Raw genomic sequence first — 17,698 nt, forward strand, 5'->3', positions numbered from 1 at the left:
AGGAGAGGAAGATGACTGAGTGAGGCACCACGTCTCAAGAGACGGTGACACCTGGCTGTGGTTGGCTGGCTGTTGTCACCAGGCAACCCAGAGACGTGCCAGGATACATATCATGGGGATCGCAGGAGTCACGGTCCAGAGGTGCCTGGCCCTTCCCGTGGGCTCTCTGCCATCCCAGAGGCCCTCTAGGAAGCAATGGTCAGCTGCCGACACACACAGGGACACCCCATCTGAGAGGATACCAAGCTCACTTGAAAAGACAAGCAGGGAGCTGACTACGCTCAGTTTTTTAAAATGAAGTTCTTAGATGAGTGGTCCCTAGAATAAACAAAGTTAAAGGAGTTGGCTGCAGAACATTTATTTCAAGCCAAGTCCTTTTCCAACGTCCTCCTCTCAGGAAAGGTGCAACTTTCAAGGCAAAAGGCTTTTTTATACAGAACAAACAGAAGGGAGGGGTGGACACGCTCTTCCCAATGTAGCTCAGGTGCTGGCAAGAACACTTCCATAGTGAAACCCAACATTCGATGAGTCCTGACATGCTGCCCCTCCCCAAATCAGACCAAGACCACTTCTCAGACCCTCCCACTCACAGGAAGGGCTGCTCAGTGGTCACTCAGGGCCTGTTGGCCATGCCTGAGCTGCCACCACACTGGACGGTCACCTGGTGCCCCCACCCCTGCAGCCCAGCCCTGTTACCTTTCCAGACAGAGGCACCCCTGCCGGTCTCTTCCTCTGTGCAGGGCCAGACAGCCGGTAACAGTAGTGTGGCTTGCAGTAGAATTTACCTGCAGGCATCAGGGAGCAGGGGAAGAGGTAGTGAGCAAGTCTCTGAAATGCCGGACTTGACCGCTGGTCTTGGCACATGCGTCCCCATCGCCCCAGCCCGACCTTGCCCAAGCCAGGGTTCTCGTCCAGGGAGGCCAGGCCCTCCTCTTCCCTGTGCCCGGATGTGTGGAGGCCACGGAGCCATCACCCAATCAGGGCCCAGAGCAGAGACTGCAGCCTGTACAGCGGGGCCAGCAAACAAAGTGGCTGTGTGTGCAGAACAAAGATGTGGTCACATGAAGGGCTGGAGGAGCATTTCTGGGGGAACCGAGAGTGAACACAAGTGCTGGAGGCATGAAGGCTGCCACGGGCGGGGCAGCACCGAACATTAGCTCTGCCGCGGCCCTCTGGCAACATGTGCGACTTGGCGCTGGTCAGATTGCAGCTCAGATCCTTAGTGGGTCAGATCAGCATTAAAGACAACGCAAAACAAACCAAAAAACCCTACAATCGACTGTGACTAGAACAAAACAGAATTAAGCCTAATAAAGAGCATCAGCATGCACACGGCATCCTCAGGGTCCAGTAGTGTTTCCCAGTGCTCAGCTGTGCCCACCTGGGCTGCCTGGGTCCTGGTGTAACCTTGTGTCCCGCTGCATAACATGTGTGTCCTGCTGCATAACACGTGTCCTGCTGCGTAACACGTGTGTCCTGTTGCATAACGTGTCCTACTGCGTAACACGTGTGTCCTGCTTCATAACACGTGTCCTGCTGCATAATGCGTGTCCTGCTGCATAACATGTGTGTCCTACTGCATAATGCGTGTCCTGCTGCATAACATGTGTGTCCTGCTGCATAACACGTGTCCTTCTGTGTAACATGTGTATCCTATTGCATAACGTGTCCTACTGCATAACACGTGTGTCCTGCTGCGTAACGCGTGTGTCCTGCTGCATAACACATGTCCTGCTGCGTAACGCGTGTGTCCTGCCGCGTAACGCGTGTTCTGCTGCGTAACGCGTGTGTCCTGCTGTGTAACGCGTGTGTCCTGCTGCGTAACACGCGTGTCCTGCTGCGTAACGCGTGTGTCCTGCTGCATAACACATGTCCTGCTGCGTAACGTGTATCCTGCTGCGTAACACGTGTCCTGCTGCGTAACGCGTGTCCTGCTGCATAACGCGTGTCCTGCTGCGTAACGCGTGTGTCCTGCTGCGTAACGCGTGTGTCCTGCTGCGTAACGCGTGTCCTGCTGCGTAACGCGTGTGTCCTGCTGCGTAACGCGTGTGTCCTGCTGCGTGTGGGATCACAAGCTTGACTGATGCCAACCCTGGCTTTTCCCATGACACTCGTAGTGGAATTCAGTCACAGAGGGGCGTTTTTTCCTCAACCCTTTCTTTACTCCCACTTATAGTCAAGGTTTTGAAAATTAAAGGACAGACCCTGTTAGAGAAACTGTTGAAACTGGAGTAATCCCACTCATCTTTCTCATTTGGAGAGAGCAGCTCCTTTAACAAATTAACTTTCCTATTCTTGAAGTTAAAAATAAGAGGACCTAACAAGAATATGATAGGAAAGATCAATGAAACTGATTGTTCTAAAGATAAAACTGACATCAGACTAATTCAGAAAAACAAAGAGAAGACTCAAATACATAAAATCAGAAATAAAAGGAGACATTACAAGTGACACCACAGAAATACAAAGGATCCTAAGACGCTCCTAAAAACAACTATTTGTCAATCTAGATAACCTAGAATAAATGAATAAATTCCTAGAAACATAATTTATCAAATCTTAGTCATAAAGAAACAGAAAACCTGAACTGACCAGTACTGAGTAAGGAGATTGAATCAGGGATTAAAATTCTCGCAAAACAGAAAAGCCCCAGACTGGATGGTTTCACTGGTGAATTCTATCAAACATTTAAAGAACTAACAACAAGCCTTCTCAAATGCATCCAGACGACTTACTCCCAACTCATTCATGAGACCATCATCAACCTCATACCAAAAGCCAGATAAGGAGACTGGGAGAAAACTATGGACCAATATCCCTGATGAACACTGGTGCAAAAATTATCCACAAAATATTAGCAAACCAAATTGAACAGCACTTTGAAAGGATCAGATACCATTATCAAGTGGGATTTATTCCAGGAAGGCAAGGAAGCCTCACCCACCGCTCTCCAGAGTCCACCCAGGACAGGTGAGGTGCTTCCTGACACCCTGAGCGTCACGGCTCCCTCCTCCTCTGCACTGTCCAAAGTCAGAGTCTGCACTATGCCCTGGAGCCCACAGCCGTTCTCACACTGAATGCTGCCAGGGCACCCCACGCAGGACCCAGCCTGCTTACACTCCATCCACCCCACAAGAGAATGTGTCTCCAGGTGTGGCACAGAATCTAGGGGCAAAAATACTTGTGGATCAATTCTCTGGACCTGGAGAGATCCTTCCAGGCAAACCTCACAGACAGAAACACGGGGTGGGCTTCATTCACCAAGCCCATCAGGGAGATCAAAGGTGTTCTCTGAAGACCCGGTGTGTGCGGTACGGAGAGCTGCATCCCTGCCCTCGCTTTCCATTCGTGTAACCAGAGGACCAGGGGCCACAACAGGGGCCAGCTTTCCTCAGCTCCTCTCACTCACTATTCAAAGAGCCTGGATGAGGGACTATCTCCTCACTGCAGGGCGGCCCCCTCCTGTGTGAGGGCCACCCCACAAGGATTCACTCCCCCTCCTGTTCACCTGTGTCTTTTCATCACTGTTGGATCAGTAAGACGGCCTCTCACAAAGTCCCTCTGGGGTCCTGTAGGAACGGGTGTAGAAATCATCAATGTCTTGGGTGACTGTTTGCAGTTAACCCCAAGGTTTTTCAGGTGGCAGACATGCCTCTCCATTAGGCTTTGTTACCAGTTCGCATAATCCTCCACCTTCTGCCTCGTCAAGGTCATCCCACTATGAAATCAACAAACACCGCAAAAGGCCAGGGCTTGACCAGCACAGTAAACCAGATGAAGGCCTGTGCCACGTGTTCTCAGTTCCACAGAGATGCGGATGCAAGAGAGAACGGGTGACCATGCGCACAACTCGGGCACCTTCGGGAACCAAAGTCCGAGAACAGCAGCCAAGGACGCAGTTTCAATGTGCTGCCACTGACCTCAGGCAAGAAACGTGGCTTTTTGAGACTGTGATTCTTCTTCTCTAAAGCAAAGATAAAAAGACTTATCCTCCTTGGGCCCTTTTCATCTTAAGATCCTGCCGTGAGGTAGGAGAGCACGTTATCTGTGAAGCCAGGGCAGGCGTTTAGGTAAACACATGCCCTTCTCTTCTCCATGGTCACCAAGTCATCTGTGACACTGCCTGGTGACTCTGTGGACGGGGTGGGAATGCTCACGAGAGGCAGAAAGAAAAGCATCTGTGTGAGCGAGCAGTGGGGGCCGTGTCCGGGTGCACCTCCGGCGCAGGGAGCTCACCGTCCTCGAGGGCGTAGGCATAGGCCGACAGGCGCAGGGTGGTGGCGCAGTGCTCGCACTTGAAGCAGCTCCGGTGGAAGAACTTGCCCTCAGCGCTCAGCCGCTCCATCACGTAGACCCGCTTCTGGCAGAAATAGCAGGTGTCGCTGCCTCCCAAGTTCTGCGGGAACTCCTTCTTTATGGAGCCCTGGGGGACAGAGGCACAGGTCAGGGAGAGGTCTCCTAGCACTCCCCGGGTGCACGACCCTCACTAAGCGGCTCAGCCTGGGGACCAGAGCCTCGTGCCCACCCAGCACTCGGCACGGAGTCTGTTCTCTGCCATTTATTAGCGATCAAACCAAGTTCTTTCAACAGACTCTGATCTGAAGGTGCTCCTGTGGTTCTCCATGGACACAGGCTCCTGGACCCTAGAGCACTCACTAGGAGATTCTGTGTATGCCGTTCACACAACATTCTAAACAACAATTTCAGTCCTGGAAGGTCAGTTGCAAAATACAGACACCTCAGAAAAAAAAAAAAACCACACCACATGGCACATAGTGGCTGCGTATGTCACTAGAGCTACTTAGAGCGAAGCAGGCGTGCTCTCCAGAGCTGCCTTATCCAGACAGACAGTGCCCTTAGCGTATCTTACCAGTTCCTTCTTGTCTAGAAGGGTTTTGGGTTGTTCTTTCCTTTGAAGCTGATTGGCTATCTGCTCAGCCAATGAGCTCACTCCGCCCGTGTACATCTTTATATACTTCTATTGGTTGGAGATTGTAAAATGACCAGAAAGAAGGAAAATGAGAAGGAAATAAATAAATAAATTAAGAAGACGGCGGGGGAGGGGGGGGATGTTTGAAAGGCATAAAATGAACACAAGGTGCAGCAACAAACATGCCAACACAGTGCCCACGAGCAGGGGACAAGGTGTCAGTGTCCACACGCTGGCGCCAGCACAGGCGGGGGCAGTGGCTGCAGGGACAGCGAAATTCAGGAGGGAGAACCTGGCCTCTCTCACGTCTCTGGATGAAGTGAAGGCGACGCGCAGGCGGGAGGACGGTGGATGTGAGCAGACAGCAGTGGGAAGGGCCTACGGCCCAGTGGCTCAAATTGCATACGAAGAACTCGAGGGGACCCCCCCCCCACCCAACCTCGTAGACAGCAGGCACCAGACAGCGGGCACATCCCTGGCCTGGGAGAGGGCTTGGGGTGCTGCTTCCTCATTTCCTGACAGAAAGACAGCAAGGCCAACTCTCCGCCTGGGTAACGTGTGTCCCCGGGGATGACGTCCCTCCTCACTGGTAACTGCTGCACTCAGAGCCTCTGTGCTGGGCATCAGAGGCCCTGGCTTTACCAGGAAGGACCTTCCTCTGCCCGTTGTCCCATGGAGAGTTCTGTGCTCCCCTGGGCCCTGAGGCCAAAGCTGTCCAGGCCGGCCAGGCCACTGCTGAAGCCGCTGCAGGAGTCTGCAGGGCTGCTGTGGAAGCCAGATGTGCTTCCATCCAGGAGGGGTCCTTCATTAAGTTGAAACAAGATAAAAGAAAAAAATCCAACCACCTCAATCCTTTTTCCAACAAAGCTGAAGAAGTCACAGGAGAAAACTACGCATTTCAATGGCAAGCCTTCTTGTGGAAACCCTGCTTTGAGCTCATCTGCAGGGAGTGAGGCCCAAGCCTCGCCTGCAGCCTGTGTGTGACACTCTCAGCAGCCATGTGTCTGCAGGCCTGAGGAGCCCTCTCTCTCATTCTGCACCCACAACATGCAGGAGGGCTGGGGATGCCAGCAACCCCGGCAGGCGGCCATATGGGAGGGAACCACCAGCACATCCCGGCTGGGGTGAAGACCAGAGGAACGCTCCGGGGAAACGCTCCATGGACTACGAGGACAGCAGTGGCGCATCAAGCAGTTCCCAAGGTTCAGCTGGAGCTGAGGGCTCAATTATATTTTCAATTTAAAATAAGGAGATTTCCAAAGATTAGTGCCATTTGCTCATTAACTCACAGCTCATACCCATCGATGGTCGAGAAACACAAGTGCTTCTTGGACCGAAGCCCTCTTTAGATAGAGACGTGAGGGAAGCGCAAGCCTGGAACAGACAGACACTCAGGTGCAGCCAAGCTAACCCCAGGGGCAGAAAACAGCACATCCCCTGCAGCAGACGAGTGAGCGCACAGACCAGACACCACGCTGAAGGCTGTGACATGGAGCAAGTTCGGGGTCATCCCGGCTCAGCCGGGACCCTGTGCTCCCATCAGAAACCAGCACCCTCAGCAAGCGCAGCCCAGGGCTGCCTGGCACAAAAGCACCTGCCACCTTCAGTTCTCTTTGTTTTTTAGCATGAACAGCAGACGGTTTTCCTCTCCCGACTCTCAAGAAACTGTTGCAATGTAGCTATCTCTGGACTGACGCTGTGGCCACCACACATGCACTCCATTCTGCACAGTCTGCCAGCAGCTCAGGAACAGGGACAGACAGAACAGGCCGAAGGCCCTGCCACCTGTCTGCAAACCCTGCACGTCTGGGTCAGCTCCATCGCAGGACCCAGCAGGGTTCATTCCTTACATGATTACAGTTCAAGAGGCACCTGGAATACTGGGTAGCCACCACTCCCTTTAGGAGATTTAATTACACTACAGTTCTTATTTTACAACGCATTAATAGGAAGGCACGTGGAGCTAAAAACGCTCTATCACTAACTGGTGTGGTTGGAACATGGCGCATGTGGGCCAAAGTGGACAGAACTTGCTGCAGTGAAGCGAGCAGCCGCCTGAGCTCAGCTGGACGCCTACCACCTTCACATGCATGACCAACACACACAGCTGGGTCCCTAAGGAGACAGGAAGGACGTTTGTGTGGGAGAAGAGAGTGGAGGCTGGAGAGGAAGCAGCTTTGCCCGACTGGGCCGAGCTACCTGTCGGAGGGAGTCGGAAGAGGGGGAAGCGGGGCGGCTGGCAGAGCGGAGGCTTAGAGAAAGCTCCCACTGATCGACCAAAAATCGACGAGAAGGCTCAGGCTCTGGCTATAAGATACAAGATGGAGAAAAAACCAAAGGAAATGTGAAATGAAAAGTCACACACTGTCCTGAACACAAGCAACTTGGCAGTTTCAGACCCATCTGGATTACAAATGCAGTAAAACAAAAACAAAAACAAAAACACTCAGTTCCAGAAACAGCAATGGCTCATTCCAGGCGGTGTCCAGCCCACACGTCCTGTGCAATCTGCCGAGCCCTTCATGGCCTGAGCTGGAATCTCTCTTGGGCAGAGGGGATTCCACCAGCACATCACTCTGCAAGCCTGATGTGGAGGGGACCACAGGGACAGCAGATCTGCACTGATGCTCGCTCTTTGTACATAAAAGCCAGGCAAGTGGCTCCTCCTTCTTCTGGTGGGGCTGAGAGAAGCCAAGCTGACCCTGGAGCCAGCCCCCAACCCTCTGCAGTTCCCATGCAGCACGTGGAGCTAGTGGACCCAGCAGCCAGATTCTCCGGGCCCCAGCGAGAAGGGGCTGAGAACTCAGCAAGCAGTAACTGCTTCGTTTCCTGTAGGTTTGGGCTGAGATACCTGCGGGGTGCAGGGAAGAGGCACCCCTCGGCTCTGAGCTCCCCTACTTCAGCTCACACTAACTGCAAAGCTTCAGGTGTGATGGAATGATGGAGAGTGTCATCAGCCTCTGCTTTAGAGGCTCAGATAGAAAAGACCAAACTCCCTGGACAGTAGAGAAGCAGGCGAATGCACAGCTGGATGGGGGTGGTGGAGGAACAGTCTGGCAGGGACATAAGCAGTGACCCTCGAGAGCATCTGGACGGGAACCCTGCACTGAGGAACCTGGAAACTGGCCCCGGGATGATAAAAGGAGCTTCCTGCCAACCTGACCGTTTTCCCCTGCGCCCCGCAGCCCCAAGCTTCTAGCTGCTGCTCTGTCCAGTCTCTCCTCTCATTCACCACTCTTCCCTCTGTACCTGCTAAGGCTCTGCTTCAATCAAAATCATTGTGACCCCCCCTCAAATATGCATTCCCCAAAGCAGAGGGTTTGGCCCTGTTCAGTGAAAAGGCTGAGACTTCTTCTTGAGAGGAACCAGCCTGGGAAGAAGGATGAAAGAGGCTGGGCACATGCAGAGAGGCCATGGTCACACAGGTGACGTGGAAAGGCCACCCAGCCCCGCCTCCTGCCCCAGGGACCTGCTCCCGTTGCCCTGCTGACAGTACGAGACACAGGGCTACTGCTACTTTCCCGATGGGCCCGGGGGAGCCGGAACTACTGCTCAGTCACGAGCACATTTCTCAGAGAGCAAAGGCAGAGGGAAGCCAAAAAAAGAGGAGAAGGCCCACATGAAATGAACAGCGAGAGCTGGTTCTCGCTCTGGCTGCAGAGAGGCATCCACTCAGGGATCAATTAAAGGGTAATGACAACCAAGACCGTTCCATAAAGTCAGCAGGCTTTTTACACGGGCATCTCTGCTACTCCTCAGATTATTCGATGGCCAGGTGTGACTGGCGGTCTGCCCCCTAGTTTCTCAGACAGAGGATCGACAGCTCCACATCACAGACTCCGCTGTCACCTTCCTTCCCTGCCCTGTCCTCTTCATCCTTGAAAATTCCCCACGCTGGTAAGAGCTCTGGCTTCCTCGGGATTTCTACCTCGAGATCCCAGACTCGCGGAAGAGCCAAGCAAATTCCTCCTGCTTCTGGAACCTGACCCTTGCCCTGGAGTCAAAGGCACGTATTTATGGGTGGGAAAGGGGGCTGAGGGCAGGAGGAAGAGGCCTTTCATAGAAGCACACATCTGAGGGTTCTTTTCTGGAGTGGACAGATGCTCTCCAGGAATGCTATTCCCATGGGTCATCACTGCTAGCAAAGAGTTCTGGCTCTTGGCTGGGTGACCAGAGTGCAGAAAGCAAGGGCCAGGGGCCACGCCCACCTCCCCCCTGCCCCCCGCCCTAGCGTGCCGCATCTGTGTGGCTGCCAGCGTCCCATGCCATGGGCATGCTTTTACCCTTTCGTGCTGGGGGCTCTGCTTGCCACGGCTGTCGGCATCAAAATCCCTGTGTGTCTGTTGGCAACAAAGCAGAAACTTAAGCTCCATCCAAACTCTCTATCTGGACCTACTGAGTGACAGTGCGACAGAGTCAGAGTTCATTTCAACACACATCCTGCAGCCTGCTGCCCCCAGCAACCACAACCCCATCCACTTCAAACCCCCATCACCCAAGGACAACTCCCAGCACAGCTGTCCTCCTACAAGCCAGCCACATGGATAAAGGGCTACGGTTAGTACAAAGGTGGAGCAGACACGTTTCTTCCACACAGCAGCACACGGCCAGGCGTTCAATGGGAGGTTAACAGGAGAGGCAGGTTAGAGGGGCGAAGCTTTCCACAACAAGACATTAGGAAGGAAAGGTGGGGAGGTGGAAATCGGCTGGAGTAAATGACCATGACAACAGTCCACAGGAAACTCCAGGGTGGGGCATGGTCCCTGAACAGGATCACAGGACAGGGCGAGGAGAACAAAGAGCTGTGCACGGAAGGACAGGCCCGGTACACAGGCCCCTGCTGTCCTGAGGAGCACTCATGGGGCTGTGGAGGCCTCTGGTCACTCTGGATAACCCAGGATTCACTGTATGGCCCTGCGCCTGTGCAAAACTGACCCAAAGCTTCCAAGTTTCTCTGGAGCCCATGAGCAAGTGGGTCCCTGAGGGCTGGATGAGGCCAGGACTCAAGCTCCAGAGTCACACACTCGGGCTCAGCTCTTAGATCACTGTTCACTGCGTGACCTGGCCTCCTGACCCTCCGCCTTTGTCTCCTCAGCTATAAGAGGTTGACGCTAACAGGACCTGCCTTATAGGTTTATCGTGAGAAGAGACTGAGATGACACAGGAAAGTGCTCAGAACTCTGCCTGGCTCACAGGAAACGCCTGTGGTTGTTCTCTGACACGGACAGGGCCCAGGGCAGTCACAGCCCCACAAGGGCTCAGGGTCCAGACCCAGGGACATCGGCTGGGCCTGCTCATCAGACACAGCAGAGGGTCACCTCCTGAACAGGCTACCATAGCTAAGGAAATGTCTTTCCATAGATCCTGCCTTTCTTTAAAATCACTGTTTTATTTTACAGGGACGTGCAACACAAGTCAAAAACACTGTTCTGTAACGCACTTTCAGTGGGCGTGCTGGCCACAAACACATGTGTGGCCCACTTGCCATGAAGCAGTTCTCCAGTGTCTGCCTGGAGAGCAAGAGGGGTGGACGGAAGGGCAGCCATTTGTTGGCAAAAGCCAGGTAAACAGGAGGTAGGCTCGCAAAATCCAAAGGAACCAAACTCATAAAGTGAAGCCTTAGAAAAAGCTTCCAAAGTCCACCTGAACTGCGTCTCCCTGGGCAGCAAGACCAACATGGCTGACTCCAGCAGGGCTGCATGAAAGTGTGCGCAGGCCGTCAGACCTTGTGTCTGGGTCAGTGTAGTTTAAAGTTTAGTTTACAGCTGCACAGTCATCTTCTTATGATACAGGACTGGATTAAACCACCCAGGGTTTGACCATACAATTGCTACCCTGAGGTGCACCAGTACCGGTCACCACGGAAACAGGGGGACTCTGACTTGGTCTCCACCCTAGCCACCCACACAGGCAGGCAGGCACACAGGAGGCAGAGCATGCAGAGGGGGTCACCTGCTGGCCGCCACGTGCCCGACAGGGAGGCGGAGTAGGGGGAGGAGAGAGGGTGATCACTTTTTTGGGGCAGGTCCGAGAACGCTCCTTGTCCCGTCGCTTTTACACCAACAGACACAAACAGAGAGAACACAGGTGAAAAGACAGCCACACTGAGGCTGGTTCTGGAAGGACGAGAGGCTCCTGCCAAAGGCATCCTGAGACCCCTCCCCAACCCGGTGCCTCCGTCAGCACAAACCCGTGTCTTCAGGGAGCGCCCGCCCCGCCTGCCGTCAGCCTCTGGTTGGAGGCGCACTGTCTGCAGATCCGAGTCTCGTGCAGCCGCTGTGGGCTCAGGACCTACAGTGCAGCACTTTCTAAATCCCACAGACCTGGACCACATTCTTCTTTGTTGGTTTATCAAGAAAGTTGGGGGCAGAAGAGAGGGGCCCAGGACATACCCTCACTCACACTCGAAAGGTTCTGGGAGATGACCAAGGAAACACAGGAAAGAGCAGGAGACAGGAGACAAAAAGAGCACCTCTGCCAACTGACACTGCAGTGTCCGCAGACCACTTCCCCAGATGCCCCTTTCCACGGCGTCCACTTCCTGGGGGGCTGTCTCTAGCGTAGGACCCTTTGGTGCTTAACAAACCACCAGCTTCCTAGGTCAGAGGGGCCTCAGCTTCCTCTCGCCCAGACCGACGTGTGGGGTGCTGCTTGCAAAGCCTGGGAGCGGGGAGGCAGGGACACCACTCCTGTCTGCACCCCCAACCCCCCAAAGGAGTCCTCCCGTGTCCCCATTTGTGTGGCGCCTGGCAGTGTTCTCTCCCTCAGGGACTAGGTGCAAGGCTCGTGACACCCCCAAGTCAGTGCTGGGGATGTGTCATCCGGGACGCGATGCATCCATGAGGGCGTGAACTGGGGTCCCGGCCCCCACAGCGGGGAGGCTGACAATTCTGCTCCACACAACACACAGCACAGGTCTGACGCTGCAGAGACCCGGCTGCACCTTCTAACCCGCATCTCCGCTGCCCCTTCCCAGACCAGACTTCACTGTAAGGGTTCTGTTCTGCCTGGAGAAGCTGGCAGTACGTACTCAACTCCACTGACCGCGACCGCAGACCACCCGGATGTGTGCAGGCAGCACCCGCACGGGCTGAGGCTCCAGGCGCCCCTGCAGCCTGGCGGGGTCCCTGCCCTGGATCGCTCCAGGATGTGCCACTCAAGGCCATCTCTTTACCCAGAGACTCCTGTCTCAGGCCACCTCTGTGACGAGTGTAAGAACCTGGCAAAGTAGCTCATCTTCCCTTTCAGAGATCCTCCGTTAAAGACTGATCTTTAAATCAGAGGGTCTACTCAAGGCGAAGGGTAAGTCAGTAAAACAGAAATCAATTGCTAACGAGTTTTTCTCAGAAGACCACCCTTCCCCAGGCACATGAAGAGGCAGCTTGGCTTTGTGGTGAGTCTGGACTCTGCTCAGAAGCTTCCATTTCAGCCTCACAGGCCTGCCTTTTGTGCATATTCTTAAAAGAAAGGTTAACAAAGAAACAATCTGCCCTAAAAGTCATTAAACTAAACCTAACTCACCACCCCCCAGCACTTCCCAACACAGGAGGGCACCATGGCCACACAGCGACCACCGCTCAGAACCCCAGTCCTCAGTGATTCCGAACCACGAGTCAGCACACCCAGGCCGTGCTCCTGACGCAGGAGGGACGGAGCAGAGGCCTCCCGTGGCCGGCGGGCTTCCTGTGACTGCCAGGCGCCACCTCCTCTCTCTCTGCCCCACTCTACCATGTAGAAGTCGCTCTACAGGAGATTCTGCAGAGACTTCAGTGAAATTTTCTAAAAAGGATATTTTAAATGTAGCAAAAACACCAATAAAGCCTACAGATCCATGTCCATGGTTTGAAACAAGGAAAACAAACCACAGTTTGAAACTATTACCTGGATAACATTTTCCTGTTTAACAGGAAAGGCCCACTGCCCCGAGCCCCAAACTCAGGATGGTCCTCCAGGGGTCATGCAGACACGAGTCAGCTAAAGGTCAATTTGGGTTTAAAGGTTATAAGAGCAAAACCCCAAAGACTCTGGAACCTCACCACACAGTCCCAGCTGGTTTCAACACTAAACAAACAGCCCAGCCTGCTCACTGGATTCCCAAAACCGAAGGGGTTATAGAGGTCATGTGATACTCTTAGTGAAAGTGAAAGCTGCTCAGTTGTGTCTGACTCTTTGTGACCCCATGGACTATACAGTCCATGGAATTCTCCAGGCCAGAATACTGGAGTGGGTAGCCTTTCCCTTCTCCAGGGGATCTCCCCAACCCAGGGATCGAACCCAGTTCTCTCAAATTGCAGGTGGATTCTTTACTAGCTGAGCCAAAAGGGAAGCCAAATAATACTGGAGTGGGTCACCTATCCCTTCTCCAGCAGATCTTCCCGACCCAGGGATCAAACCAGGGTCTCCTGCATTGCAGGCAGATTCTTTACCAACTAAGTTATTAGGGACGCCTGATACTGTCCGTACTCTCTGTTAGATCTTCCTGGAGTCTACTCAAATGCGCACAGATCCCTACCCGGGGCTCCAGTGAGGCCTCCACCCAGCTGGCTCAGAGGAGGAGCGGGTGGGAAGGCCTGGGCCCGGGCAGTTCCTTTACCTGTTTCCACTGGGGGGTGGGAGCAGAGCGACCCTGCTCGGGCAGGCAGCTGGACGGCTGGCTGACCCCACGCTCCTGTGTCGGCTGTGACACACAGGCCAGTGTGGGGAGGGACAGCACATGGAGACAAAAAAACAAAAAAAAACACACATTAAGGTAGAAGACACAAAGATAACCCTCACAGCAGACAGACACACATCTAAGAACTGAAGAAGGGCTCAGAGAATTAATTCTACAAAGTTACACTTATAAAGAAAAATATATAGGTTACACTTGTGAAAAAAAAACAAACCCTCAACTAGGTCAAAAACAAATGCAAAGGAGTAGACAGACAGAGCAGTAATTCTGAGTATCCTTTTCCCAAGCTCACTGCTCTGAGCCTAAACCACTAACTGCCACTTGGAAAATGAGGCGTGCATCTCGAGGACAAACTTCCTCTGGAGGACAGCATCCCATGTTCCCGAGGTGGGACGGGGCCTGGGCTGCAGGCTCCTCGGCATGGACGCCTGAGGCGTGAGGATCTGAGCGAGCACCAGGCGTGAGAAGACGTTCAGGTGGTGGGCCCGCCCTGGTCCACAGGAACAGGGGCTGATGACGTGGAGGAGGTGAAGAGGAGACGCGCGCTTAAGCACCAGGGGTCTGGGAAGCAGCTTTCGGTGTGGACCGCACTATGCCAGCACCTCCTCTCATGAGAAGCCAGAGTGACTTCTGGACGAGCAAGAGGAGAGACGAGACGGGACAGACATTGCTGGCCAGCCCTCAGCAGGACTCGGGGGAGTGAGGTCAGTCCACAGAGCGTCTTGACAACACGCCCACTCTTGACCTCGCCAAGGACAGTCTAATAAGGCAGCTCTGTCAGCAGAGTGTTCACCTCCGTGCTTATCATCAGTGATGAGAAACAAGTCAACACTCAGCACCAGAAGAAGGGTTTAGAAAGGTGTAGAGTGCACACTTTGGAAGAGACTCGTAAGGAGTTCAGAACATGGAAATATTGCCCAAAGTTACAGGAAGAAAGCAGAACAGAAAGGTGTACAACAACGACCTCAACTATGGAAACGAAGACGCACTGAGGAAAGACCCGAAAGAGACACGGCAAAACATCAGTAACACTATAGGGGCCTTAATTACCAACGTTATTCTTTTCAGCATTTTCCTCAATAAGCAGAAGCAGAGGTTTCTGTGACTGAGGTTGATCAGGGCAAGCGCTGGTTTATTACTCATATATGTATGCGTGTGCACACACACCTACGTGCAGAGACTGAGACCCCACCACGCTGCAAAGGGCCCGGGTGGGCATCTGTCACAGACACCTGAGACCTGCCTGGTGACGCAGTAACCCTTGTCCCTCCCCACACAGACGCCGCCTCGAGCCCAGAGCCCTCGGGGGGTCTGGGACATTCCCCATCTCACCAGCCCCCTCCTCTGAGGTCAGACCAGTTCCTGGCGGGTGAGTGGGGCCTACCTGTCTCCTCACACCCACAGACTGTGGAGGCGCGTTCTCCTCAAACTTGGCCAGCAGCTGGGTTGCCATGTACTTCACTTTGTTCTGGTTGCCGAGGGCCACGTCCATCCTCCGGTCGGTCAGCGTGCTTACCAGGGTGGGCCTTGCTCCTCTGTGGCCCCGGGGCGTGTCCTCCTGAGGAACATGGGCCCCGAGAGCCGCCTGTGTCAGAGCAGCCCCCCTGCCCCCCCGGGCCCGGCGCGATGGCTGGTCTCAAGGTTAGAGTGCTCCTTGTGGTTCTCATCTCAAGATGGACTCAGGGAGGGGGCAGCAATGAAGAGGCGCTCCAGCTTTTGCTGGTGTGGCCACATCCCGGGAAGGCCCCTTGCCCTTCACCATGTGTGTGACCCCACAGAGAAAGGAAGGCTACATGCACACGAGTGTGCTCCGGGAATACTCTCCAGAGAACAGAGGCACAAGGCCACAGGAAACATCCATGCCCACCCTCCTCACGTGGATGAACTGGAAAGATCCAGCAATACCAACTCGGACATTGGGGGATTAAGCCAGGAAGAGGCATACTACAGTTGCTCCAGCAAATCCCAGGCGTTTCTCTCACCTCCTCTGACTGGCTGGTCTTTCTCCTCTTCCCAGCACCATCCAAGTCTTTTTCCTTCTTGTCCTGCACCAAGAACAGAGGGAAGCCACGTTCCTTCACTCTCTGCGCCTCACCTCCAGCTCTGCAGCTGGAGGAAATCCCATCCGCTTACCTTGGGGGAGCGCTTCCGAGAAATAGTCTGCCCGAGTTTGCTCAGGAAGGAGATGGGGGACTTGGTGCTGGCTATTAGGACAGCCCTCTCCTCCGCATTCAGGTCTGAGGCGTCTGAGGGCAGAAATAGCAGTGTTCAAGGACAGCCCCGAGGGCGCCTCCCCGCAGGAGGGCCAGGGCGCTCTGAACGTAGCAAGAACGCCCGAGAAAACGCACACAGAGGCCTGCACGCGACACCTTCTCTTCTCCATGCGCACAAACAGGACCAACACTTGCCCCGATCAATTTCAGTCACAAAACCCTCCGCTTCTGCTTTTCAAAAACTGCAATCTGCCTGTGTGTGTGGGTCACAGCAGAGTGCCAAAGCCTCACTTTGAGGATAAAAAGTTCAAGCAGAGATAGAATGGGAGAGATGTGGGGAAGACAAGGTGCAAGCCAAGCCATCGTTCTGGGGTGTGCAGACAGCTGTACTTAGCTTCACACGGAGGGGGGCTCTCCCTGACGGGCATACTGATGTTAGACTTGTGGATTTCTGTCGCAAGAACTGTATCTCTAACAAGAAAAAGCCTCAGAGGTCTACAAGTACATGGCTAGAAGACGCTGGAGAATGGCACCTCAAATCTCTGGATTCCAACGTTTTATTAGTGACAACAGTAACGCTGAGATAATAATTGAAATAACTAACATTTATGTAAGTGCTTCCGTTCGCCAAACATTCTTCTCAGCATTTCACAATCTAATTATCTACACGTTGCCCCCATTTTATAGAAGGGGAAACTGAGGCACAGGGAGGTTTAGCGACTTGCCTCCAGTTGAACAGGGGAGGCAACGGGGTGCAAACCAGGCCAGGCACCGCGGTCAGCATGTGTAAGCACTACGACGCTTACTTCATCTGCCTCCCGGCAGCCTGAGGGCCAAGGGAAGACTTCTGGAAACACTAAAAAGCAGGAGAAGGAAGAGCAGCCAGAGAAAGAACAGTCACAGAGGAACGAGAACAAGGCAAGTGTGGTCCAGGATCACAGAAGCCAAGAGCAAGACAGAGTTTCAAGGGAACAGACGTCGTTCCAAGCACTGAACAACGCGGAACAGCCAAGTGCCTGAGAGGGGAGAAGGGGGAAGGACATGAGTTTGGTGATTCTCCCTGACCACGGAGAACAGTTTGGCCAGAGCAGAGACTGGGTTGCAAAGTGTCACAGAGACTGGGTAGTGAGGAAGTCCAGGTAACAGCAAAAGCACTTTTCAAAGAGGCTGGTTTGGAGAGAAAGGGACAAGACTCTGGACAGGAATGCTCACAGATTCAACATTCACAGGTGTGCTGAGCAAAAGGTGGGTCAGAAGGAGGGCCTGCCAACACCCGTAGAGAAGCGGGTCTGATGGAAGAGGGGGCACAGGGACCCACCCAGCAGCCCCGGGGACCCTTACCTCGGGAGGGGAGCGAGTCCTTGAACATCTCGTAGAACTGGGTCAGGTACATAACCATGGACAGCTTGTCCGGCTCCCCTACTGAGGCCATCTCTCTGCCTGTCATGATGGGAGAAATGCCCAGCTCTTTCTCAGCAATGTCGAAGGCCAGCTGGTTATTCTTCTCCACATTCTGCTCATCCAAAGAGTCAAAATCTCTGAGGAATAAGATGAAGAAGACATGTCAAGACCATGCTTGACAGAGCCCCAGACCAGAAAACAGTGTATCATGGAGTAGTCATTAAAAAGCCCAAGTTTAGGACCTCACTGAAACTGGACAGCAAACCTATCTCACTTCTCAGCTTGCTTCCTCTTACTAATAAAATCAAATCATCCTCAGGAAGAACTCCAGATTAAAGATGTACCCACAAAAGACAAGAGGGAAAAGTTGGAAAACAAAACATTTCTCCAGTAAGGTAAACTTCTTACTAAAATGTAGGCTCAAGGAGAGGAGCTGTTTTTCTTATGTTTCCCCTGCACCTGCACGTGGTCTGCGTGTAGTAA

General features: G+C 53.6%; 1 protein-coding gene across 18 annotated transcripts in view; it reads right to left on the reverse strand.

The window, feature by feature from the left end:
- Window positions 1-17,698, reverse strand: part of MICAL3 (microtubule associated monooxygenase, calponin and LIM domain containing 3) — a 156,363-nt gene that overhangs the window by 43,404 nt on the left and 95,261 nt on the right. For 13 of the 18 annotated variants that reach the window (XM_086402650.1, XM_086402651.1, XM_086402656.1 and 10 more), the window contains exons 13-23: window positions 17,156-17,352; window positions 15,735-15,847; window positions 15,584-15,646; window positions 14,986-15,159; window positions 13,524-13,607; window positions 10,883-10,981; window positions 9,214-9,270; window positions 7,130-7,237; window positions 4,871-4,978; window positions 4,237-4,423; window positions 697-785 (exon numbers count right to left, since the gene is read on the reverse strand). In XM_086402650.1, the coding sequence (XP_086258776.1) occupies window positions 697-785; window positions 4,237-4,423; window positions 4,871-4,978; window positions 7,130-7,237; window positions 9,214-9,270; window positions 10,883-10,981; window positions 13,524-13,607; window positions 14,986-15,159; window positions 15,584-15,646; window positions 15,735-15,847; window positions 17,156-17,352 (1,279 nt within the window). The remainder of the gene's footprint in view (window positions 1-696; window positions 786-4,236; window positions 4,424-4,870; window positions 4,979-7,129; window positions 7,238-9,213; window positions 9,271-10,882; window positions 10,982-13,523; window positions 13,608-14,985; window positions 15,160-15,583; window positions 15,647-15,734; window positions 15,848-17,155; window positions 17,353-17,698) is intronic. The other 5 variants (XM_086402667.1, XM_086402666.1, XM_086402660.1 and 2 more) reach the window with 4 other exon arrangements.

Source organism: Bos grunniens, chromosome 5, assembly GCF_055505025.1.
Source record: "Bos grunniens cultivar Pamir isolate PY7600 chromosome 5, Bosgru_T2T1.0, whole genome shotgun sequence".
NCBI lineage: Eukaryota > Metazoa > Chordata > Mammalia > Artiodactyla > Bovidae > Bos > Bos grunniens.